Source organism: Coenobita brevimanus, chromosome 59 (genome assembly GCF_032717465.1).
Source record: "Coenobita brevimanus isolate Jiangsu-jjx chromosome 59, ASM3271746v2, whole genome shotgun sequence".
NCBI lineage: Eukaryota > Metazoa > Arthropoda > Malacostraca > Decapoda > Coenobitidae > Coenobita > Coenobita brevimanus.
Genome location: NC_137012.1, coordinates 26781729 through 26809159, shown reverse-complemented (window position 1 = coordinate 26809159; position 27431 = coordinate 26781729). Strand labels below are relative to the sequence as shown.

Here is a 27431-nt window from a genome sequence, read left to right as displayed (position 1 = left end):
GTAAGCAGATATATATATTTTGCTGGAGTGAACAACGTAGAGGAATTTTTCTTTGTATAGACATAATCCCACAGGTTTATCATCAGTGCTCTCACAGTCTTATAATTAACACTTAATGATCCTTTTGTCTCTTAGCCAGCTCGGGTATATCAAGCGGCAGTACCGAAATATCATGTTATTTTACCGCAGTGGATTGATATATGCTTGTTACTGCTAGTTTTAAATAGAGATATGTAGGTGAAGAATACCCCAAGGACTTTATGGTTGGTGTTGTAAGTTGGACTTTCTTGGGCTCGTGTGACGTACTCTCAGGTAAATATTATCGTCTGGTGTTAGCCAGAAAAGAATATCAAAGCTGCCCCAACAAAGAGAGGGCCAAACGAGAGAAATCTTTAGGGAAAACGATTGTCTAAAAATTCATTGATGTCTGTCCAGCTATCGATCGTTCTGCCTGAATCTGTTTATCTTCCCATCCATCTGTCACTGTATATTTGTAGCCACGTATAGAAAAACATGCGATATTTTTTCACTTTAGCTGTATTTCCTTTTTAATCTAATCATTGTAGTGAAAGAATTAAAAATGATCACTATAACTATCTAACTTGTATCTGTGTTGATTTCTGATATTCCATGTTACTGGTTTATATAATCATTTGATTGGTTGATACACACACACACACACACACACACACACTCTCTCTCTCTCTCTCTCTCTCTCTCTCTCTCTCTCTCTCTCTCTCTCTCTCTCTCTCCTCCCTTTCCTCTTCCTCCTCCTCCTCCTCTTCCTGCTCTTCCCCGCCCCTCTCACCCTCTTCAAGGTGTCTCCCAGAGGTTGAACACTTCTGACAATTCCATTAACCTTCATTTCCATAAACACTACCTTTAGGGCGGCAGACTGATTGATTTAGAAGAAAGGTGAATAAATTTGGAATACGAAAGAGGGTGGAAGGATGTAGTGGGTGTGGCAGGGAATGAGGGATGGTTGTTGTAGTGGTGGTAGTAGTGGTTGTGATGGTGGTGGTGGTTGTGGTGGTGGCAATAGTAGTAGTAGTAGTAGTTGTAATAATAATAATGATAATAATAATAATAATAATAATAATAGTGGTAGTTGTAGTAGTTATTGTTGTTGTTGTTAATTATGGTGGTAGGGGAATAGGCAGGAGTGGTTGTAACTATGGCATCTGTGGTGATGTCTGCTGTGGTGGTGGTGGTAAGGAGAGGTAGAGGGGCGCAACTGTGGTAGTGATGGTGGTGGTGATTTCAGTGGTGGATGTGGTAGTCATGGTATTGTTAGGTGTGGTGATTGTAGTGGGTGATGGTGGTAGCGATGATGATTGTGGCATGGATGATATTGATGATGGTGATTGTGGTAGTGATGGTGTTGATGATGATTATGGTAGGGATGGTGTTGATGGTGGTGACTGTAGTAGATGATGATGGTAGCGTTTATGATTGTAGCATTGATGATGGTGGTGATTGTGATAGTGATGGTGTTGAAGATAGTTACTACGGTAGGGGTGGTGTTGATAGTGGTGACTGATAGTGATGGTGCTGATGGTGGTGGTTGTGTTAGCGCCTTCATGGTGGTGGTGGTGGTGGTAGGGAATGGAAGTGGTTTGGTTTAAGGATGTGTGAAACGATACAAATATATGGAAAAATGAACAGATAGGGTGAAAAAGGAAAATATATTGTAACAGAAGATTGCTATGTGTGTGTGTGTGTGTGTGTGTGTGTGTGTGTGTGTGTGTGTGTGTGTGTGTACGACTCTGGCCATAGACTAGACAGCCCTTTCCCTTAACCCCAACAGTCCAACAAACGTCTAAAGGCAGCTGAGAAGTTATAAAAAATAAAAAAAACTTTAGCGTTGTCTTACTATACATCTTCTGTTCTGTCTTTTACTGTTAAATATTTTCATCGCTTCTTCATCATCTCTCAGCCTCACATTCTTCTTCATCTCTTGCTTCTTTTTCCTTCTACGTCTTTCCTGGCATCTCTTCCATCATCTTCCCTTCTCATTTTACTTTTGTGTGTTTACAAATTTCTTCTTATACGCAGCCTTTGACTCACTCTTTCAAAGGCAATCTCTCTCTCTCTCTCTCTCTCTCTCTCTCTCTCTCTCTCTCTCTCTCTCTCTCATTTTTAGTCCATTTTCTACCTCTGTTTCTTATTAACTCTTTCCTCTACTTTTTCACTCCTTATCTTTTCCTCTTACTATCCCTCCTTCTCTCTCCTTTCCCTCTCTCCCGCCCTTCTTACCCCCTTCTCTCCCTCTCTTCTCTTTACTTTCTCTCCCTTTTTCTCTCCATCTCTCCCTCCCTTCTCTCCATGCCTCCAGTTGGCGCTGTCAGTCAGGTGAGAGAGGAATCAGAGACGGTGTTCAGGTCTTGTCGCGTCACACCCATGATGAAGAGATCAGGTGCAGGGAGGGAGGGAGGGAGTGAGAGAAGGAGGGAGAGAGAGGGAGAGAAGGAGAGAGAGAGGAAGGGAGGGAGATAAGGAGGGAAGGAGAGAGAGAGGGGAAGAAAGGTGGAGAGAGAGGGAGGGAGGAAGAAAGAGGGAGAAGGAGAGCAATAAGTGAAGTCAGGGGAGGAGGGTGAGGGGAGGATTAAGTGAGAGCCAGTAAGAGGGAGGAAAAAGAGGGAGGGAAAAGGAAGAGGGAAGGAAGTAAGTGAAGGAGGGGAGGGTGAAAAGAGCACTGAGAGCGAGTAACTGGATAAGGAGGGAGGGAAGGAGGGAAGAAGAAGTGGAGAGGGAGTGGAGGGGGGAAAGAGTATCAAGGGAGAGCGAGGGGAGGAGATGGGAAAGTGAAAGTGGAAGGGGAGGAGGGAGGGAGAGGAGGTTGAAAAGATGATTTTATGAGAGCGAGTTATAATGAGTGGAAGGAGGAGGAAGTGAAGGGAGGGAGAGGGAAGGAATTTGTGGAGAGAGAGAGAGAGAGAGAGAGAAAGAAAGTATATAAACTGAAATAAGTCGTCATTGTACTTTGAGATTTAATTATTTCGTTTACACCAATGACATGGTATTTTACTCTCTTCTTGCTGCCTTCGGACGATTTTATTCAGTCTTCAAGGGATTTACAACCGCGAAGGTGTTAATGGGAGGCTAGATTTAACCTCTTTAATTCTTAATTCTCTCCTTACCTGGGCAATATCATCTGGTGGCAACAAGAATAAAAGAAAATAAAACGATGATATACTGTAGGTTTTAGGTCAGTCGTGGTCGTGTCTTCCTCAGTATTTTCTTCCAGCCACCACCAGATTTAATTATGGTGAGAATGAGCTGGAGAGTGTAAATATCGTCTCCTTTAACCCCCTCATGGTATGGAGGACTCTAGCGTTGTATATCAGTTAACACCAGAGCATCTAACTGAACTGGGAGTGAGTATTAGATCATGAGTGTTGACGAAGCTAAAATCTAACCCCTCTGGTGTAAGATTCTCTCCTAATTTAACTCTTTCAAGCTCGTATATGTAACTCTTAGCTGAATAAAATCGTCTGGCATTATTATAGAACATTTGTGTTGTCCTGACTGTAAGCGTTAAATAAAATCGTCTGAATGTAGCGAAAAAAACTACAACACATGATCGCACTGTAGAGATGTAATTATATTCTAAAATCATCCCCCAAATATTACAAGGAATTACAAGAGTGGAGGAGTTAATGAAGGCTAAATCTAACCCTTTCAGCACGAACAATCTCAAATTAAGTCATCTGGAAGGATCTAATGTGAACCAAATTAAAATCCCTCCTTACTCTAAAATTTTCTAGTACCGGGTATATTCCAAAAAAAACATTGTCCACAGCTCTTGTTATCCATCCAGGAGGAGAAGGAGGAGGGGGAAGAAGAAGAGGAGGGGGAGGAGGAGGAACAGGAGGACGAGGAGGAGGTGAAAATATACGTTGTGTTAGAACAAAAAAATCGTCTGTCTGTAGGGAGGGTGCATAAAACCAAAACCCTCTTGTACTCTGAAGACTTAATTAATTCCAAAGCATCTTCCACACCTCTTGTATCTATCCCTGAGGAGGAGGAGGTGAAAGTGTAAGGCGTGACCGATGCTGAAGGGGACGGAGCGGCTGTCAGGCAATAAGACAGCAGACGAAAATGAATGAAAAGGTGAACTCTGGGAAGGCTGTCTGTCCTGAGCGTGAAATCAAGAGTGATCGCTTGGAGGAAGGAAAACTCCACGTCACAAATGCCTTTTTTTTTCCTTTTTTTTTTCCTTTCCAGATGTCACAGATTGGTTTCTCTCTTTTTTTTTACGCTTTTCACAGGGATAGTTTTTACTTCTACTTGTGATTTTTCATTTAAATGTTGGCGGTAATATTTCTTTTGTCACTTATAGCGGTAAAAATTTGGCTTTTTTTTTTTTTTTTAGCACATTAATGCGTTTTTATTTATTCGAATTCATAGTTACGCTGTAAATTTTCCCTAACATTTGAAACGCTCCGTAAATTATGATTAGGCTGATTTCACTTTTCTTTTACTGAGACAAGAAATGCGTCAGTTTTATTTTCCTCATTAGCTGGAAATCACGAATATACTCTTTTTTTTTTTTTTTTTATTATATTTAATGCCAGAAATCCAATCAAGGTAAAATGCATAAAACAGAAGTGGAAAACGATTTGGAAATAATATAAAATCCTAATAAAGTTAAGTTAAAACGGAGAAAAGCTGTATTTTAAGGACAACTACAAACTCAAAATAATAATAATAACAATAATGATAAAGATAAATATAGTAATGATAATAATAATAATAATAAATAATAATAATAATAATAATAATAGTGATAATAATAATAATAATAATAATAATAATAAAGTTGCTAATCCACGAAAATTCAGACCACTAATCTAATAATATAAAGAGTAGGCGGAGAAATTGAAGGGTGGGAAGGATCACAAGTCGGATTCATCTACACGAACGTGAACCCCAGTCGGTCATGCACGAACGAGGCCAGCAGGAGAAGTTCGTGTATGCTGAGGTGGGGGTGGGGGCAGGGGGAGAGAATGGGGGATGGGGGAGGGGGGAGAGAATGGGGGATGGGGGTAAGGGGGGAGAATAATTAGCCCGGATATAAGCTCTGTTTTGGCGTTACCTGTCTGTCTACCTGTCTTTCTATCTATCTGTCCGTCTGTCTATCTATCTGTCTATCTGATTATCTAGCTGTTTGTCAATTCCGTCTATTTATTTGTTTGTGTATCTATCTATCTGTTTCCCTGTCTGTCTGTCGGTCTGTTCCCTTAGCGCCCGTCTGTCCACACATTTTCTTTCCTTTTCTGCCCAGTTGTCTGATCCAAGAGATGAGTAACTATAGTAAAATTTTATCTGTCTCTCCTGCCACATGTAACTCTTATCATTCTTTCAAACGTAGTGTATCCCAACATCTTTAAATGAATGAATCTTTTTTTTTTTTCTTTGCCTTCATTTTGTTAAACTGTATGTGTTTTGTTAAGCACATGTGTTTTGTTAAACTGCATACGTTAAGCCTTAGGTTCTTCCTTTAATTCCTTCGGTAGGGTGACAGTGTATAATGAAATTCTTGCAACCACCTGACTTCATCAGCTCAGGGGAGACTTCTTTTAATGCTGAGGTGAAAGATGATTTAAGACAGTTTCTCTCTCTCTCTCTCTCTCTCTCTCTCTCTCTCTCGTCTAAGAGTTCACTAGAATCCTCTTTTAGCATCAGATATTAAGTAAAAATGCTGTCATATAAAACTATCAGACACTAGAGCTGATACAAGAACAGTCGTAACTTCTTGAGCATTGTAAATCAAAGTCACGACCTCCTCCTCAAGATCCCAGAAAACACCACAATTCCTCCCAAGACGCTTCCCTACCCTCGTCGATTTTCATGAATTAGCTCCAAAATGGCTGATCTGACCACTCCATTATGCCGCACGACCCCCTAATGTGCACCCCCCCCATACCCCACCACCCCATTCTTTCAGTACGAGAAAACAGAGCCTTGGAGTGGTCAAAAGAATGGGGGGGGGAGGGAAGGAGGGGGAGGGGTGGACCGAGACTCGCAATTCAAGACAAAAAAAATAGACGGACGAGATGGGGCGAGAATGAACGAAACAGACACGATTCACGCTAGCTGTATTGTGATCCCCCCCCCTCCTCCCCCACCTCTGTCTTCCGTATCCAGCAGTCTTTCTCTCCCGTCTTTCCGCATCGTGGCTTTTCCCTTCGGTCAAAACAATCGCTGGCGAGTTGTTTGTTTCAGCAGCTATCACGGAGAAGGAGAAAAGGGGCGGACCGTGGACCTTAGTAGAAGTGGCCAGCGCATCTCCCCTCCACGACTTCTCTCCTCCCCCTCCCCCACCTTTTTCTTCCCTCCCTCTTCCCCCTCCTTTTCTTCCCTCCCTCTTCCCCCTCCTTTTCTTCCCTCCCTCTTCCCCCTCCTTTTCTTTCCTCCTTCTCCCCTTTTTCTCTCCTCCATCCCCACCTTCTTTTCCTTGCTTCCCTCTCACTTTCCTTTTGCTGTCCCCCTTTTCCCCATCCATTTTCTCTCCTCGCTCTTGCCGTCATTTTTCTCTTCTCCCTCTCCTCCTCTTTTTCTCTCATCCCGTTCTCTCGTACTCCCCATCCCTCTCCCACACCCTTATCATATTCCTCCCTTCGAATCATTTTTCTCCCTTTACTACACTAGATTCTTGTCACCCTACCCCTTCCATTAACTATCTCTCATAAAACAGTCTCCCTCCCATACCCTACCATCACCCTCCCATACCCTACCATCACCCTCCCATACCCCACCATCACGCTCCCATACTCCACTATCACCCTTCCACACTCCCACCATCACTCTCCCATATACCTCTCTTTTCCTATTAAGTCATCCCATTCCAATACTCCCATACTCTCCCATAAACCATCTCCCTTCCCAATCCCCTCCATCTCTCTCCCATACTCCCCCTTCCTCTCCCATTCTCCTTCCCCCGGACCTCTCCCCTAAAGGAGAGTCTGAGAGAAATCCCGGAGTTAATCGAGCGCGAAGCATGTATGTTTTGACAGTCTCATCTTGAAAGCTAACTCACTGACTCTCTCTCTCTCTCTCTCTCTCTCACACACACACACACACACACACACACACACACACACACACACACACACACACACACACACACACACACACACACACACACACACACACACACACACACACACACACACACACACACACACACACACACACACCAAATCATAATGTTCTTTTTTCAGAAATAAGGAATGGGTATTTATTTTTTGACATTGCAGTAACAAACATTCGGTTTCTCTTGTAATATCCCATTGTATCTCCGTCTCAGATTATTCACATGTGGTAATACGACAGGTGTTTTAAAGATGGATTGGCCAGGTTACCCTTCAGTTTTTACGAAATAGTTTGGTGTTAACCGGAGATAAATGAGAAAATAGTTAACCTAGTTCAAAGTATTCAATAATCACATTAATTATGAGATTCAGATATATTTATGACAGACTGTCGATTATACCATTCCCGGCTTGTGTGTCCTCAGTTCATAATCACCTCTTTGGCCAGTACACCACGACCAATAGCAATAAATTAATGGGGTTTGTACGTGGTTAAATAAAGCCGATTGTGAGTCAGCCAATTCGTGGAGGGCGAGGCTGTGGTGCGGCGAAGGATGTCATCAGTCATGCGATAAGACGGGATATCATACAGTTACCACACGCTGCTTAGACCACCATTACTAAATTACCTTCACACTCTCTCATCTTTCCCTCCTCGCAGCCCTGCAACAAGGTAATTCCAGGTCCCAGGCCATACATTACAGTAGAATAGTACTTTTGAGCGGGGTATTTGAAGGGGAAATGGGTGGCTATATGAGTCTATTGGAGGTTTGACAGTTTCATAGGTGGTAGCACACATAGGCAATTGTCAACATCACGTCCTGCTTAAAGCTCGTGGAAATCCCAAGCTGTATTTAAGCAACAGATTACTCTCGGCCACACAGCTGTACGCCTCCTGGGGATTTCCATATCTCGAAGCACTGATAACGACGGCGATAATAGTTCTGACCTCTCGACCCCATGACAGTAATTTTTTTTTTTTTTTTTTTTTTTGCATCTTTGGTTGCAGTTTCTGTCACAGGGATCTATTTATCTATCTATATTTCTGTCTATTGCCAGACGCTTTGATCTCATAAAGAGTGGCCACAAACAATTTTCCTACACATTGTCCTGACCTTTTACTATTTGGCTACCCTCCCTCAAACTTAATCACCCATCTCTCATTCGTATATATATATATATATATATATATATATATATATATATATATATATATATATGGATAGAGAGAGAGAGAGAGAGTTATAGCTATTAGTGTTATTATTTGCAATCATCATCATCACCATCACTGATCCATTCGTCAGCCAATCTTCCAATGCTCTCTCAGGATTATTATGAGGCTCAGACATTAAAAATGAGTGTTATCATTTACTCTTCCCTGAGTGGCAGTATATGATCAGTAAACCCCGAACGTCACAAATGATAATAACAGTACTGGCAATAGCACTAATAACGATATCCCTTTAGTCCCTTAATGTAACAAAAGTACCCCCAGAACAAGTGTCATTCCAAGAGCCCGCCTAAAAGAGCAGTCGGGTGTGATTGTGTGCTAGAGAGATTGTCTCCAAGGGGTCGCGCAAAGGACTGTGTGTGGCGGGGTTTGGTCTTGGACATGTCTGTTAATCACCGCCTCACGATTCCCCTCAGTCCTCCTCTCCTCCCCCTCCGCCCCAACCCGTTTTCTGAGAACCCACGACCTTTTCCTAAAACCTCTAACTCTGCTTCTACTCATTTTTTTTTTTTTTTTTTGGTACCATCTCTCCACTTAAACGTAGAGCCATCTTTCTTACCTAACATGTCGCTTCACCTTACAGCCATTTCATCCTCAATAATAGCTCTTTGCTTCAACCTCTCTCTTTTTGAAAGCTTATAACTTTGGCTGACGGTGAAATTATCCTCATATCAGACAACAGTAACAATATATTTAATAAAGGCGTCACTGTACTGGAAGGGATAATAATAGTGCATAGTTTTAGATACTGGCCTTGTGTTTTTTTTTTTTTTTTTTTTTTTTTTTTTTTTGTTTTTTTTGAGCGTTGTAGAGGATTAACAAACTTTTCTTCTTTTTCCAGAGAGCTACATTAGCCGAGAATGAAGTGAACACACTCAAGGAACAGCTCGAGTCGGTGAAGTGCCAGAAGGGGATGAAGGAGAGCAACAACAATAACAACAACAACAACAATAACATCAACAGCACCCACACCACCAGCCTCAACAACAACAGCAGCAGCAGTAACAACCACAACAGCACCAACGCCACCTCCACCACCTCCACCACCACAACCACGACCACCACGACCACCGAATCAGGGAGCGATGTGGTCGACTCCTCCGAACCCACTGAACGAATCGGCACAGGCAGGAGTACCCCCATTGAGGAGATAATTCAGTCGAAAGAAAAAGAGGTGAGTACGAAAATGTCAGAGTTTTTCGTTCAGTGCAGTCTTGTTTTCATACCAGTTGAAATATAGCCAGTGATAATTTTAACTCCCTCTCTGGTGACGTGTTTTTCTCATAAGTCATCAGAAGACGATTTTTTTCAGTTTTATTCGTAATTGTGAAGTAGTTAATGAAAGCCTTACATAACCCCTTCCGTTAAAAAAAAATAAAAAAGTTTCCCTGAGCTGCATAAAAACCACTTGAAAAATAATATAATAAAAAAAAAAAGTCATTAATGAGAGGGAGTTCAGTCGAGAAGAAAGAAACCAAGGTGAGTACGAGATCCTTTGATAATTGTACGCAGAATAATATCACTCTACATTTTCCCCGAACTAATATAAAAACCTTACACAACACTCTGACCTGTTTGAGGGGTTTCTAAGATAACATCACTGGATACCAAAAGTTAATGTTCACTCTCTTATTAGTAAAGTTATTCGGTATTCATCTGAACAGTTGTACAATCCGGTCGAACTATAAAGTCGAAATTTTACGTTCAATCCAAGGAACTGTGACAATAGATGGAAAAAGATATGTATGAAAGTTTGAGACAGTTTTACGTTTAATCCACTTGAAATGAGAACGAAGGAAAGTGACAGCTGTACGTACACATTTCGCTTTTATGCCCAGTTCAGGATTAAGTTCAGTCCCATCGAGAGAGAGGGAGAAATACGAAAACGTGTGGCAGTTTTACTTTCACTCTAGGCAGTATTTGGAGAGACAGGATGTGTATGAGAGAGAGAGAGGTGATGTCATGAGTGTTATGTAGGTTGACTCTGCATGAATATCAAGCGTACGGAGTTGGTGGAAACGATTAGGTTGGCCTTTAAAGGGAATGTGGAAGAAATTAAAGGAAACGGAAAATTGAATTGAAAGTTAGATCATTAGATAGATAGACAGATAGGTGGATAGACAGATAAATAAACAGATAGGTGGATAGACAGATAAATAAACAGAGAGGTAGACAGATAGATGGATAAAGAGGATATATATAGATGGACATATATAGATATTTCCCTTGCACGATCATATTTTGAAATTCGCTATCTATCTATCTGCAAGTCTATCAGTCAGCCTATATGTCTAATCTCTATCAGTCTGTCTGACTGTGTGTGTCTGTCTGTCTGTCTATTTTTCTACCTATCTATCAGTCTATCTATCTATCTGTCCATCCATCTATCTGTATCTGTATATTTATCACTCTACCTCCCTATTTATCTCTTCATCACTATAACTCTCATCCATCTATCTCTTAACTGTATATTTATCTATCTACCTCCCTATTTATCTGTTCATCTCTATCTCCAGCTCTCACTCTCCTGATCACTCCGCTTATCACGGGTATTATAATCGCCCCAGTTGGTCGGTCACAAAGGGATTGGGACGTGATTGTGAGGCCTGGTGAGGGATTGAGTGAGGGGGCAGGCTTTTATCATCACCAAGATTACTTATTAATTTTTACCCTCTCTCTCTCTCTCTCTCTCTCTCTCTCTCTCTCTCTCTCTCTCATCGTGACTCCGATTCTCTTTGCATAGTATGTTTTGCAGTAGTTCACTTAACCATGCCCGACAGCTGTATTAATCTTCCCTCATCTCACTACCCTGTCTCACAACTCACAACCCTACCCCACAACCCACAGTCCATTCCCTGTATCTACAACCCTCTTCGAAATCTCACAAATACTCTCATCTAAACCACTTCAAAATAATGATGTGTATTTTTGTTTCATTTTTGCGTGTTTCGGATGGTTGAGGTTTGGGGTAGACTTTCCGAAATGCAGGGGAAGAAATAGGCTTCATTACTACTTTCGTTGCCAGAGATCCTTCCTTCATAGAGTAATTTTGCCAGGTGGTGGACTGGAGCAAATGAAAAATAAGTCGCTACATAATAGGGGTTAAGTCTCTTCACTCGGAAACGCACAGTTCTCATGCTGAAACCAAGGGGAAACTGAGATAATTGAAACAGACATCCAGTTCACCCCAACACTACCAATTCCCTCTCCTCAACCTAAAGCGGCTCTTTATCCCTTTTGAAACCGAGGAGAAACTGGGGTGAATGAAACTGGCCTGCGATTCACGGGTCAGAGTATTCAGGAAGCGTTGAGGACAGGCGAGCGAGGCAGGGAATGACTAATTCATCTGGGGGGAAAAGAACGTGCCCTGAGCCTTCTTCAAGATGGCCTATTGAAGGAGGTTTAGCGGGGTCAGAGAGAGACGTCTGGGTGGTCGCCTGTCCTGTGTGTGTGTGTGTGTGTGTGTGTGTGTGTGTGTGTGTGTGTGTGTGTGGCCTACCAGTTACGTGTTTGTTCTCTCGTTCCGCGTGTGTCTCTTTAGTGTTTCCTAGGTCATGTTTCTTTTTAATTTTAACCAAATCATATGTTTATTTTGCATCCTGCTGTTTCCCCATCAGCTTACGCTAATCATGTGCCCTCTTTTCGTGTGTGTCCGTCTGCCCAGTTTCGTGCCTCTTGTCCTGCGATCCGTATCATGTCCCTTGTCCTGCCTTTTTCTGTTTGGTTCTTTTCCACCTTTGTTTCAAGCCCTTTATAGATATGGATTTTATTGATTAGTCCTGCTAACTCTTGCGTCATGCCTTGCGTCTCATCTTATCTCCTATGTTGTGCTTCGTTCACGTCCTGCTCTCTTATCTCGTCCATGCAGCCTACGTGTTGCCCTGCGTAAGTCCCAGGGTACATCTCAGTTTGTCCCTCCTGACCTCTCCGAGTCTTTTGTCCTATTTCCTGTCTTACGCCATTTCTTGTCCTGTTGTTTCTTACCTCTTGTCCTACAGCTTGCTTCCGATCCACAGCCTCGTTCATGCCCTGCTGTGTCCTGGTTGCTTTTCTCTGCTTGTCTCTTTTGTCACGCTACCTCTGTGTCCCTCATTCCACCTCCTCTCTAGTGCTGTTTCTCGCCTTACTTTCTCTTACCTCTTGTTCTACAGCCTACGTCTAATCCTGCAGCCTACTTCATGCTCTGTGTTCGTTCTTGATGCCTCCTTCAGTCCGTCCCTCCTGCTATGCCGCCCTCTCCGTGTCCTTCACATCCATTCCTCCTTCCTTCGCCGTTCAAGTTTCACACCTGTGATGCGTTTCAGTTTCTTTCACTTTCATCTTCCTCCCTTTTCTCCAAGCCCATTATTGTCTTTTCCTCTTTCTCAAACACCCATCTTACTTTCCTTTCTTTTCCCTCACTCCAATTTTTATTTATTTTTTTTTTTCAGTCGTCCATGTTTTCCTTCTGTGTTCATGTCCTCTCGCTTCATGTGTGTTTTTTTTTCCCTTCATTTCTCGTAATATCTCCCCATCTCTCACTGCCTCTCATTTTCTTAGCTTCCCTTCTCTACGTCCACTTCCTCGTTCTTTTTTTTTTTCAAGGCAGTAACAAGAAACGGCAGCAAAATACAGACAGTGCGAGATCAAGTCTAGACGCCGTATCTCTCTATCTTACTGTCATCACCATTATCATCGTCATTCCTTTCCTTATTTCTCCTTCTCGTCATCACTATACCTCATCTCCTTGCCATCTCACTCCCACTCCCACTCACACTTTCACTCACACACACACACACACACACACACACACACACACACACACACACACACACACACACACACACACACACACACACACACACACACACACACACACACACACACCTGGCTCACTTTGCCCTGATTGACAGAAGAGCGATTGCGTTTTGACAGCCTCCTAACCCCGATTCAGGCAGAACAGACACCCCGTTATAGACAGGTTGAATAATTGATGCAAAGAGGCGATACGGGTGATCAGAGAGGCTTGGGCTGATGCAGAGGGATGGATGAATATGGATGAGACTGGCTGACTGGCTGGGTGAGTTGGGTTTTAGCTGCTTCGGTTGTTTGAGAGAGTGAGGCAGGGTGAAGAGGAAGGAGGTCAGTGTGTGTGATTGTGAGTGAGGTAAAGAGGGAGTGAGAGTGTGTGTTGGTGAGTGAGGGAGGGTGAAGAGGTGGTGAGTGTGTGTGTGATGATGAGTGCGGGAGGGTGAGGAGGAGGTCAGTGTGTGTGATGGTGAGTGAGGGAGGGGGGAAGCGTGAGAGGTGAGTGAGTGAAGGAGGAAGGGAGTGTGAAAGAGATTGGACTTTCCGTTCATAATGTTATTTTGCTTAGGTGGGATTGATTATGATAGTTATTGATGTTGGTTTGGTGTTATTAGTATTAGTATTTTATTATTATTATTATTATTATTATTATTATTATTATTATTATTGAAGTTGTTGAATTTCGAAATATTTTTTAAGCTAATCTATTGAAGTGTTTTAGGGTTACTTTATTGTTCAAAATATCTTGGTAAATATAATGATAAACCTTCCTACCTTCTTGGACTATCAGAAATCAAGTAAATATATCAGTAACCGAAGACTATCTATTGTCAGACGCCCCATCCTGTGAGGGGTGGCCTTGACAAATTAATTGCCAGGAATTTTTGTCGTAGTAACAGCCCAGCATCCCACGACACAGCCCTCCCCTTCACATATTCCCCTGCCTGACCAAAGACTGTTGTTTAATGCATCGGATACTGACACCGAATACGCTAAATAGGAAGACGGGACAGCAATACAGAAATACTTTAGAGTTTTGTGTTGTCGTATACCCTGTACCGTTAATAAATAGGTGAAACTTAAGAACAAGGAAAACATATACAAAAATACGTAAGTAAGTTTGTCATCGCATTTATTCGTGCTTGATAGACACATAGACACTAAGAATACAGAACAAGAACAGAATAACAGACTAACAGAACAAGAACAGAATAACAAAATGTAGAACAAGAACAGAATAACTACAGAACAAGAACAATAATAGAACAAGAACAGAATAACAGAAAACAGAACAAGAACAGAATAACAGAATACAGAACAAGAACAGAATAACAACAGAATACAGAACAAGAACAGAATACAGTAAAAGAACAGAATAACAGAATACAAAAATATAACAGAATACAGAACAAGAACAGAATAACACATAACTTTTTCTCTGCTGCAATTTCGTACAGTTAGTGAATACACAGAAACATAGAAACAACAATAGAAAAATACATTACTAGATCCGTATTAAGATCAGAATAAGCCACGAGAAGAAATACTCGTTATTACAATGGAAATATGGGAGAAAATAATGGGAGGAAAGAGGAGTGACTTGACGGTGAGTAATGGTGCATGGGAGAGGAAAGGGAAGGGAGGAGGGGTAGGAGAGGGTGGAGGGGTAAAGAGAAGGGAGGAAGAGGGAGGGAAAGAGGAGAAAAAGTGTGGAGGGGGAGAAGTAGAGGAGGAGGAGGAGGAAGGGAGAGAGAAGAAGAAGAGGGAGGGAAAGAGAAGAAATAAGAGTGTGGAGGGGAAGAAGCAGAGGAGGAAGAAGGATGGAAAGAGAAGGAAGACAAGTGTGGAGGAGAAGTAAAGGAGAGAGAGAGAGAGAGAGAGAGAGAGAAGGAAGAGGCGAAGAAGAGAAGAAAAAGAAGGTAGGGAGGAGAGAGAGGAGGAAGAGGCGAGAGAGGAAGAGGGTAGAAGTCCTATATGAGAGGGAGGAAAAAGGAAGGGAAATAGAGACAGGGCGCAAAAGGAAAGGAAAATGTAAAAGAACATAGTGATTAAGAAGAGGAATAAAAATAAGAGATAGATTTAACAAACACTGATAGAGAGAAGAAAAGAGAGTTAAAGACAGAAAAAGATGAGGAATGAGAGAGATCGAGATAGCGACATAGAAATAGAGCTTAATATTAATAAGTGTGTAAAGAAAAGGAAAATAAAGAAAGAAAAGAGAAAGATGAGGGGTGGAAGACAGAGAGAGAGCGAGAGGGAAGAAGAAAGCAAAAAGCATAAGACACAGAAAATAATAAGGTAGGAAAGAACAGATCAAAGAGAAGATAAAGAAACGAGGAGTGATAAATAAATATGCAGATAGATACAAGAGAGAAGAAGGAAGCCTAAAAATTTATAGAGACTGAGGAAAAAAAAAGGGCAGAAAAAAAAATGAAAAAATTAAAGAAAGGAAAAGAGGGGTGAGGATTATACCATATAGCTTGTCACTTAATCGCTCTGTGTAATATTCGCTCACGTTCCCACAATCTCTATACACACCACAAAGACGTATATATCACCAGTGTTTAATAACTCTCACGTATGTATTCGTAAAAAAGGGAGATGAGGAAATGTTTGTGGGGGGGGCGTGACACGTGTGCTAAAAACTACACATTCTCTCGCAAATGATCCGTCGCAGTCGTGCATATTGGCTCAGCACACACACACACACACACACACACACACACACACACACACACACACACACACACACACACACACACACACACACACACACACACACACTTGGAGAAGACAAACACACCAGAATTATCTGTTTGGTTCCGTGTTTGTTTTGCTCTTCTTTTCAAGCATTTTTTTTTTTTTTTTACAATTTACTTAGAATTCTACTTTTAATATATTTACCATTAATACCGCATATTTCGGGAACGTTTTTTTCTCCTTTTACCGTATGCGTCCTTTTCCGTTCTCTCCATTCCCTCTCATTCCTCACTTGTTTTACCCCTCATCACTTCTGTTTCCTTTTTCATATCACTCCTTCCTTGCCTCTCTCTGCTTCATTTTTCCCTTTCCCTCCCCATCCTCCTGTTTTCTGCTTTGTCTTATTCTTTCTCGCTCATTTCACCCTCTGCTCTTTAACTCTCCCATTTTCCCCTTCGTCTTCGCCTTTCTTTCTTTCTTCTCCCTCATCTCTTCTCTGTCTCCTCCCCCGCTGTTTCCACGCTCCCCCATTTTTCCTCGTTTCTTCCCTTTCTCTCTCATCCCTCCTCCTTTCCTCTGTCTCCCTCTCTCCTCACTCTTTTTCTCCATCTTGCCATTTCCTCTCCCACTTCCTTTCTTCTCTGTCCTTCCTTCCATTCACCAACCCCCTTTTTCCTCTCTCTCTCTCTCTCTCTCTCTCTCTCTCTCTCTCTCTCTCTCCTTTCCTGTCTCTGTCCTCCTTGCAAGATACATCCACTCTTACTTCAGCTAAATTTCACAACACGCTTCTCCACTCTCCCTCTGTCGTCCCCAAAGCCATCTGACCTGACCACCACCGCGACCTGAACCTGACCCCAAAATGTGACCCTGGCTTATCGAATTTTTATCCCAGCATGACATGGCTTTTATTCCTCCATAATGCTTGTGACTTGGTGGGTTTCTCAAGTTTGCGTTTTCTTTGTTTTCATTCAACCTTTTCTCTTTGTCTTGTTCTTCCTTGTTTTCTGTCTTCTTTTTCTCCTTCGTGGTTTTTCCTGCGTCTCCGTCTGCCCTTTTTTTTTCGCGTTATTTTCATCCTCTACTTTTATCTTCCACTTCTTCGTCTCCCCAGCTTCCTCTTACTTTCCTCTTTTCCCTTTCATTTCTGTTTTTTCCACTCCGTTGCTTCTTAGATGTTATTCCTCTTCCTTTCCACTTTCTCTTTCTATCCCTCTTTTCTTAGTATTGTCTTCCCCTCTCCCATCCATCAGTTTCTTTATCCACGTGCGATTTTCGTCTTTCAGTAAATTTTCACCTTCTCCCCTTCCATTTTAATGTCATCAGCTTTTTACTCACCCTTCCATTCTGCCCATCCATTCGTCATTTCTCTTCATTTCTCCTTAGTATTTTTTTCCTTTCGCATCCCACACCCCCTCCATCCCTTCTATTCCTCCCCATCCCTCGTACTTCCTCTTTTTCCTCTTCCACCTGCTTCACGTGCTTCTTGTCTTCTCGTATATCTGTCTGTGTCCTCCCAAACATCACCATCAGACACCACATACTCCAGTTCCCATTCTTTCATCCTCCTGCCTCTCCCACTGAAATCCCTCCATTTTCCCACCCACTCCTGTTTCCCTCTCAGTACTCCTTTTTCCCTTCCACCTCTCCTTTTTCCCTCCCATTCCTCCCTGCAGCTCCCCTACGGCCTTCACCAACCCCTCCATTTCTTTCATGTTTCCCATTTCATTCACCTAACAACCACTGCTTCTCATTCCTTTGTCTTTCTTCCCCAGCATCTGCAACCCCATCTCCGTCTCTTCTACCCCGCTTTCTCTCCCACTTCTCCCCCCATCCCTCCCACTTCCTCCTTCCTTTCCATCTCTCTCCTGTTCGCCTCCTCTTTCTCCCGGTCACCGCCATACACCACATATCCCAGTTCTCATTCCCTTGTCTTTCATTCCCTTCTTTCTTTGCTCCTCTCATCCCACTTTCTTACATTCCTCCCCATCCATCCCACTTCCTCCTCCATTTTCTCCTGTCTATCTCTTCATCTTCACAGTCAGCACCACCAAACACCACTCACATTTAATTTTCCATTCTCTCTTCTGTTACTTCTGTGCCTCATCCACCTACCATACTCAACTCCCATCCTTCTTACTCCACTCCCACATTTCCTCTCTTTTTTCCACTTCTCCCCCATCCCTCCCACTTCCTTCTGCTCCCCTCCCACTTCCTCCGGCCCCTCCATCTCCCTCCTATCTGCCTCCTCGGTCCCGGCCACAACAATAATCAGGGGCCGGTCATAGGAAGTAGGGAGCCACCATCTGATACGCACCATTTAGGCTCCTTCAGGGTGGCACTCTCCCTCTCTCTCTTTGGCACTGTCTTCCTCTTGCCCCCTCCTTTCTTTCTTCCTCCTGCTCGCTCGTTTCTTTCTTCCCCCTCTTTCTTTTCCTCCCTGTGGATTTCCTTGTCTGTCTTCTTCGTTTTTCTGTGACCTCATCCTTCGTTGTCTTTCTTCGATTCTTTCCCTCATCATCTTTCTCTGGTCCTCACCTTCTTCTTTTCTCTTTGACCCCACTCCTTCCTTTCCTCTACTTCCTGCTTTTCTCCATTTCCTTCCAGTTTTGTCTTTGTCTCTCCCTCCTTCCTCTATCACTGTACCTCCTTATTTTATCCTCCTTTCCCTCCATCTTACTTTCTTCTTCCATCCTCTTTCCCACTCCACACTTTTCTCTTTCTGCTTTCTATCCCTCCTTGTTTCCCCATTTCTCCCTCCTCCTTCCGTCGCCCTCTGTGCTCTCCCTCTCCCTCCTCTTTCCTCCTCCTTTGTCGTTCCTCCGCTTTTCATCATCCTCTCTCCCTCTCCCGCTTTCTCACGCTTGTTTCCTCCTTGTCAAGCCTTGTTTCTTCAGTGATCTATTTCTTACCTGCAGATCCTTCCCTTCTTATTCAGTATAGTTTTATTTCCACTTCTCACCTTTCATCTGTCTGTCTGTTTAACTCTTTGTCTGTCTTCAAATTACCTTCCAAGTACCGAGACCTCCTCCATACCCCTGAAGCTTTCTCCCTGTTCCCCTAGTATCCTCCCTACTCCCCACACTTCCTCCCCACTCCGCACTTTATTCCCCCATCTTCCCCCTTAAGACGAACCTCCCGACTCCCAATACCTCCTTACCTCTCAAACTTCCTTCCCCTCCCAACACCTCTCTTCTCCACATACCTCCTTCCAGTTCCTCGGTTTTCCTCTTAACTCCTCCAACTCCCTACTCCCCAGACCTTCTTCCCCCACTCCCTGTCTCTCCCCCTCTTTCCCCCTCCTCCTACTCCCTCTGTGCCTCTCAAGTGGGCAGTAGGAAGCATCTGTAATGGCTAATTTATCGCCTACGTACCCCTCTGGAAACTACTCGAGGGGGGCTCATCTTTTGACCCCCTCCCCTCCCCTCCCCTCCCCTCCCCTCCTCTCCCCTCCCTTCCCTTCCCTTCCCTTCCCTTCCCTTCCCTTCCCTTCCCTTCCCTTCCCTTCTCGTTGTTCACGTTCTTCTTGTTCCGCTGGTGTTCTTTGGTAGATTCTTGGTTCATTGGTTCAGGGGTCCATTGTTTGTGTACGTGTGTAGTTGTTTTTGCTGTTTGATCTTGACAGTTTCCAAGATAACGAATACCGAATTTTTTCCTATAAACAATTATAGATAGATAGATAGAGATAGAGATAGATAGATAGACAGACAGACACAGACATTGATAGATAGGTAGACAGATAAAGATATAGACAGACTAATATTCAAAGTTCATCCTAATTACAGTGGTTCACAACAGAAACGCCGAGATGTCGAAATCAAAATATTTACACGTAAAGTCCACTCAAGCAGCAGTTGCCAAATCGACATCGCTTCGGGTCCGGCCGGTTCCTCTATTTCTCGGCACTCTCCCTTCCCTTTTCCGGCCTCGCAATTTCTGCCCCGGAAAATATACAGACGCTGCGGAGTGTGCGCTATCAAGAATACTGCGCCTCTTGATGTTAAGGGGCAGCGGCAGCGGGGCGGATCCGGACGGGCAGCGCATCAAAGTAGTGGGAGTCGGATCCGGATAAAAGTGGGCTGGATGCATTAGGATATCCGGACAGCGAGATGGCTCCGATTTTAAAGTCAAAGTGTACAGGGTGTTTATATATGTGTGTGTGTGTCTCTCTCTCTCTCTCTCTCTCTCTCTCTCTCTCTCTCACTGAATACATGATTTTAATTCCCTTGTTTGTTTGTTTTTTTCAGATACTTTATCATTCGATTTATTTTTCCAACCATGGGTCTGTCTGTCTATACTTCTTATATGCTTATCTTTCTATAATTCTATCTATGTCTGTCTCTTTGTAGTGACCCATTTATGTCTTTCCATATATCTGTCTTTCTTTCCTCCCTCTCTCTCCCTCCATCTATCCGTCCCTGTATCTTCGTCTGCTTCTATCTATCGCTGTATCTATCTATCCATCTATCTACCCCTCACTCTTCTCTCTCTCCATATATCTGTCTGTCTCTCCTCCCTCTCTGTCCCTCCATCTATCCGTCCCTGCATCTTCGTCTGCCTGTATCTCTCCATCGCTGTATCTATCTATCCATCTATCTACCACCCCTCTTCTCTCTCTCAGCGGAGGCAACTAGAAGACCATCAGTTCGCCAGGAAGATGGTTCCCTCGAGTCTGGTTCATTTCGGCCCCGCTGTTTATTTCGGTACCCCGGTTCGTCCCTCGCCCATCTCGGCCCATCCTTACTGAGAGGGGGGAGGGGGAGGGAAAATTAGGAGGAGGAGGAGGGGGAGGAGGAGGAAGGGTGGAATGAAGGGGATTTCAAGAGACTAAGGAGGAGAGGAAAATGGTAAGGGAAGATAGATTGACAGATAGATTCATATAGATAGATAGACTGATAGGTAATGGTATGGGAGAGAAGGAAGGGGGAAATAAGGGGAGAGTTTGGGGGACATTGTAGAGAGGAGGAAAAGGCGATTTAAAGTGGAAATAGAAAAAGAAAGAAAAAGACAAATAGATAGACAGATAAACAGGTAGATAGATAGATAAATAGGTAGATAGATTGATGAATGTTGAAGAGGAATTAGGAGAGGAGGGAGGAAATAAGGGATGAGGTTTGGGGAGAAAGAGGAGAGGAAAGGGATGGAAAATAAGGAAAAGAAAAGGGATGATGAGAGAGAGAGAGTAGAGAGAGAGAGTTCAACTGAATTTAGATGCGTGGATCCTTTCTTCTTTCCGACACAGGTATTTAAGTTTTTTTTGCTTGACTTTACCTGAAGACAGTAAATAAAACATAAAAAATAATAAAACGGGACGGTTTTATTTAGTCATGTGATATTGGAGGGGTTGATTTGTGGGTAATGCAAAAGATACATTAATTCTTGTTACCTTCAGACGATTTTATCCAGTCGTATCGTTAGTGTGGGGTTAATCGCTAGTTTCAGCCCATTAATTATGCGTTTTATTTTTTATATAACCAGACGATTTTATTCATCCGTGTGTCACTGGAGGGGGTTAATCTGAGGGCCGTCTAGAGAGGAATTAGGTGCTTTATTCTTGCCACCTCCAGACGATTTTATTCAGCCGTGTGATACTGGGGGGTTCATCTGTGAGTTGTCCAAGGAGGTATCAGGCGTTTATCCATTTTAACCCCAGACGATTTTTTTTCATCCGTGTGATATTGGAGGGGTTAATCTGTACGCCGTCCAAAGAGACATATTTTATTCTTTTTAACCCCAGACGATTTTTTTTTCATCCGTGTTATACTGCAGGGGGTTAATCTGAGGGTCGTCCAAAGTTGCATCAGTAGTCTCAATCCATTCTGGTCGAGGCGTGCAAGAAAATTAGGTGTATTGTGCCCCTTTTAAGTTTGAGAGGAGCTGGGGGGCTGGGAGGGGAGGGGAGAGGAGCTGAATTGGTTGGTAATGAGACAGGAGGTGGTAGGCCCTGGGGAGGAGGAAGGAGGAAGAAAAGGAGAGGAAGAAGAATAGGTAAGAGAGATGAGAGGAGGACTGGAAGAAAGGATGAGTGAGTAAGAGAGATGAGAGGATGACTGGAAGAGAGACGAGAAAGGAGGAAGAGGAAGAGGAAGAATAAGAGGGAGGAGAAGAAAGGGAGAAGAAGAAGGAGGAGGAGGAAGAGTTAGAGGAGAGAATGAGGGGTAGGAAGAATGAAACAGGGGGATGAGATAATGCAGGAGGAGGAAGACTGAGTAAGAGAGGGAAGAGGAAGACTGAAAGAAAGGGAGAAGAGAAAGGAGGAGGAGGAAGACTGAGGGGGAGAGGGATGAGGCTGACGAGAAAGACGACGGTGAGGGAGATTGAAACAGAGGTAGGAGATGAGATAAAGTAAGAGGGAGAAGATAAGGAGAGTGAGAAGAGAAGCAGAAGAGAGAGAAAGAAGAATGAGGGAGGACAGGGATATAGTGAGGAAAGAAGGAAGGAAGAAGGTAGACAGAAGGAGGAGGAGGAGGAAGAAGAGGAATGAAAAAGAAAGGATTAGATTATCAGATCAGAACAGTGAGATATGAGAAATATAAAGGAACTTAGTAGGACGCGAAAGAAGAGAGATAAGAAAATGAAAGAAGAAGAGAGAGAGAAGAAGAATGATGAGAAAGAGGAGAGTAAGATGAGAAGGAAGGGGAAGAGGAAGGTGCGGACGAGCAAGAGGAGTGCGGGAAGTAGAAAAAAAATTAAAGAGAAAAGAAGGCTGAGACGGTGGTAAGAGGAAGAACGAAGGGGAAGAAGCACAGAGAGGAGGAAGAGGGATGCCAGGAAGAACAGGAATAGGATAGTGAAAGAAGAGAGGAGGGGGGAAAAAGGAGAGGGACGAAAATGAGAAGTAGAAAGAGGAGGAAGAAGAATGAGAGGAAGAGAGCAGCAGTGTGATAGACGAGGGCACGGTTCCTTGCCGTCTCTAAATGATATGAATTAGGATGGACCAGTGAAGGGTGTCATGAAGGCTGTATGGCTGTTTCTAACTTCATATTGTTCGACTGTTCTCTCCTGAAGTTCATAAAATCCTCTGGAAAAGAAATCAGTAGAAGATATCATATTTGAGCTGAAGGTGATTATGTGCTTGTGTGTGTAGTGTGTGTGTGTGTGTGTGTGTGTGTGTGTGTGTGTGTGTGGTAGATGTTTGAGGTAGTAATAGTGACGATGGTCTGAGTGTTGAGAATCGTAGACAAATATCAGTGTTAGATGTAAAAAAAGAATAGTGATAACAGTAGTCAGGGTGACAGGCAGAAAATTGTGGTAGTTGTGGTAGGTTAACAGTAAAAGTAACCGGAACGACAGAAAGAAAAAAAAAATGATATTAATACCAGTTGTGGACGAGTTAGAAAAAGTGCCAGGGCGTTGTGGTAGGTCGGAACACACGTGGTAGCAACAGAGAAGGCGGGTGTGTAGCAACAAGAAAGTCTGGTTTCACTTCGCAACTTTTATAAACCAGTGGGAGTGGGTTTTATTTTCTGTGTTATTTTGTGATCATTTTTTAAAAGTTAATTTTGGGCTGCCGCTTATGAGTTTGTTTGTTTTTTTAAGTGATGTCTGCGTTTGTATGAATTCTTTTTATGTTTTGGAGATTTTTTTGAGGAAGTTGTGACCTCTTTCTTATTATTCTTTGTCTACTTCGTTTTCTTCATCTTCTTCCAGTGAGAAAACGAGTGACCCTTCCGACGGTTTGAGGTGGATTTTTAGTACCGCTGTGTACCGCTGACACATGATATAAGCAGTGTACAGGAGGAGGAAGAGGAGGAGGAGGAGAGAGAAGGCAGGTGGAGTAGGAGGAGGTTGGGGAAGATTTATCCACTCCTCGTGCTGCCTCTCCCTTTCCGTCTCAACACCCACCTCTCCACTGTACCCCCTTAGCCTTCTCCACTCCCGTATTTTTTCCCCTTTCCACTTGATTTTTCCTCTTCCCATCCCTAAGGCTCTTCTCTCTCTTTCGCCCCACACCTCTTCTCTCTCTCTTTTTCCACTTCCCAATCCTGTCCGCTCCCCCCCCCTCCCCCCGCATGTTTTTTTTTTATCCCTGTCCACCATTCATTTTCTCTTTATGCAAACTCTTCCCTTCTCTTATCCCACCACTCCACATTTTCCTAGTTCTCTCCACTTCCCAACACTTTCCAATCCTGTTTTCTCGTCAACCCCTCATGTCTCTCCTTCTTAGCCCTCTCCACCTCTTTTCATCCTCCTTCGCATCCCCTTTTTTCCTATTCCTAGCTCTCTCTACTGTCTCTCCATCCCCTCTTTTCCCCTCTCTGCCCCTCTTTTCTCCTATCTTCCCCTCTTTTCCCTTTCCACCCATCTCTGCCCCTCTTTTCTCCTCATCCCGTTTTCCCCCCTTCTCGTTTTCCCCTTTCTACCCCTCTTTTCCCCGCTCTACTCCTCTTTTTCCCTCTCTTCCCCTCTTATCCTCTCTCTTCCCCTCTTTTCCTCTCTCTACCCCTCTTTTCCTCTCTCTACCCCTCTTTTCCCCTCTCTGCCCCTCTTTTCCCCTCTCTACCCCTCTTTTCCCCTCTCTACCCCTCTTTTCCCCTCAGCGTAGCGCCCTGCTCCGTTCAGGGAGGGGCGGCACCGATCACCAGTTAATTTGTAGAGGGGAAAATCCGGTCGTATAAGACGGTGCACATCCTGACCCAACCGAACCCCTTACCTAATTTGACCCTTACGTCTAGAGGTCACAGGGGCGATGTTTCCCCGTTCTCCTGGGGGTATTTAAGGAAGAGAAGGTTAATGGCCCTATTTTGAAATGCCCGGCGTGTGTTCGTAATAATGTGTTTGTTTTCTTGAAGTCTCTCCTGGTGGTAGGTTGGGTCGAGCTGAAATGTGGCTTGGTTGGGTTTGGCTTGGGGCTTCCGGTACCTGTCACTGGAGTGGGAGTTATTGGGTATTAGTTATTAGGAGAGACAGACAGACAGACAGACAGATCCATAGAAGGAGGAAGGAGCAACAGAAACTGTCAGAAAATTATTGGACAAGTGGAAGGAGAAATGGTGAGTTGGATGAATATAATAAAATCAAAGTATTAAACACTGAATTGATCATGCATAAATATATTGTATATCCTTCCACTACAATTCCAAGTTACAGCTGAAATCTATATATAACCTCAATTACATCCAATACATCAGTCACATGGTACTTAAAATATTTTACATGAATAATACTTGGTTAAGCATCTAACGTAACCATGCACCCATTATTATAAATCTTACTACTACGATTCCTAGTTAAACACACACACACGAATATATATATATATATATATATATACACACACGAATATATATATATATATATATATATATATATATATATATATATAAAACCACAGTCAAGCACTTTAGCTTGAAAACATCATTTCAATTTTATTCTTTCCACCCACGGACAATTATTTCTTAGTTTTAGGAAAGTTTAATGAAAGCTGTACCTAATTTTTCTCGTTGTGTGACTCGCCTCTAAACTCAGCAATATCGCCTGGCCCCAGCAAGAATATAAAGACAAAGACGTTCTTGCAGTGAAGAGGATAAATCCACACCATAAAGGTCTGAGTCACTTGGTTATATACCGCCTTGAAGTAACTCGTTGGCCTCACACCACGACACCGTATATTATCTGTGGTTCAGGCCTGATATAGAGAGCTGGGTGGGGGAGGGGTGCGGGAGAGGAGATATAGTGGTGTGTAATTATCGGGTGAGACGGGGGAGGGGGAGGAAAGGGGGAGAGAGAGAGAGGAGGAGAGGGAAGGAGGGGATCTGGATTCAGAGGGGTATGGCAGAGACAAGGAGAGAAGACAAGAGAAGGGAGAGGTAGAACAAGGAGGGATGCAAGGGGTGAAGGGAGGAGACAGTAAAAGAGAGGAGAGGGGTGGTTGGAGAGAGAGAGAAAGAGAGGGGCCGGAGGAAGGAGTGAGAGTGAGAGAGAGAGAGAGGGGGGGGGGAAGGGGACCAGCTGAGAGGGAAGGATGGGTGGAAGAGGGGGTGAGGAAAGTTGGCGAAAACAGAGGTGAGAGAGAAAGAGGTGTAGGGAGGAGGAGGAGGAGGAGGGAAAGTGAGGATGACAGAAAGGAGGAGGGGGGAAGAGGGATGGAGGGAGAGAGGGAACAAGGAGAGAGAGAGAGAGAGGGGGGGGGGACGGAGAGGAGACAATGGGAATAAACTACGATGAAAAGATGGAGGGAGAAAGAAATGGAACTTTTTTACTTGAGAAATTAAACTATATTCACAGGAAACATTAGGTAATTGGAGAGAGAGAGAGAGAGAGAGAGAGAGAGAGAGGGGAGGGGGGTTTGTTGTAAGATATAGTCCTCGGTTGCCTCACAGAAAACGAGCATCCCCAGCCACAATTCTCTCTCTCTCTCTCTCTCTCTCTCTCTCTCTCTCTCTCTCTCTCTCTCTCTCTCTCTCTCATTGGTTTATTAACTTCTTCAGGCCCAGGATTATCATTTTTAGTTCACTCTTATTCTTGCCAGACGATTTTGTTCAGCTTGTGGGTGATTTTTCGTGTGCAACCTTTATCGATCCCTTCATTACCTGGGGACTCTGTCAGGCTGAATAAAATCGTCTGGTAGCAGGAAGAAGAAACTACAGAAAATACCCTATTGTAGAGAAGAGTACGACTATCATCATCTCTGCAGTTCGTATTATATCATTAGTTGTCATTTTTTTTTTTATCTTTCCAGTCTTCCGTTTCTGCTTTCGTCTTCCATTCTTATATTCGTCTCCTCTCTCATATCTTCTCATTTCCCTTAACTAATACTCATTCTCTTGCTTATCAGTTTCTTTACTATTCAACCTCTCTTTACACTGCTCTTCTCTTTCATCACTTTTCCCTTCTCATCCAGATCCCTCTTTCCTCTTCCCTTCTTTCCTTCTCTTTTTTTCCATCATTTTCTCTTCTCCTCTCCTTTAACTCTCTCCTCCTACCTTTCTCTTTTTCCCCTCTCTCATTCCTGTTTTCTTCCACCCATTCTCCCCCCCTTTCTCCTTTCCCCTTTCCCCTCTCCCCACCTCCCCTCCATTCTCTTATCCCACTCTTCCCTCTGTCCCACCTTTTCCTTCACCTCCCTCTCTAATCCCCCCTCCTTTCCCCTCTCTCTCCTCTCTTCCGTCTCCTTCACCCCACTCTCTCCCTTATTTTTTTTTTTCTTTCCTCTCATTTCTTTCTCTGCTGTCCTCCCTTTCTCCACCCCCCTCTTCTATCCCATTACCCCCTCCCCTTCTCCCTCCCATTACCCTTTCCCCTCCGGCCTCCCATTACCCCCTCCCCACTCCCTCGCTTTACCTCTTCCCCTCTCTCCTCCCATTACCCACTCCCCACTCCCCCCTATTACCCCCTCCCCTTCTCCCCTCCCATTACCCCCTTTCCTTCTCCCCTCCCATGACTCCTTTCCCCTCTCTCCTCCCATTACCCACTCCCCCCCTATTACCCCCTCCCCTTCTCCCCTCCCATTACCCCCTTTCCTTCTCCCCTCCCATGACTCCCTTCCCTTCTCCCCTCCCATTACTCCCTTTCCTTCTCTCCTCCCATTACTCCTTCCTTTCTCCCCTCCCATTACTCCCTTCCCTTCTCCCCTCCCATTACCCCCTCCCCTCCATTAACCAATAATTGCCTCTGGA

The 27431-nt window shown here is 43.7% G+C and overlaps 1 protein-coding gene across 1 annotated transcript in view; it reads left to right on the top strand.

Annotated features, from left to right (window-relative positions):
- The window catches only part of LOC145402936 (uncharacterized), a 630265-nt gene that overhangs the window by 408519 nt on the left and 194315 nt on the right, over positions 1 to 27431 (top strand). The window contains exon 2 of the mRNA XM_080274830.1: positions 9170 to 9502. Coding sequence (XP_080130956.1) covers positions 9170 to 9502 — 333 coding nt within the window. The remainder of the gene's footprint in view (positions 1 to 9169; positions 9503 to 27431) is intronic.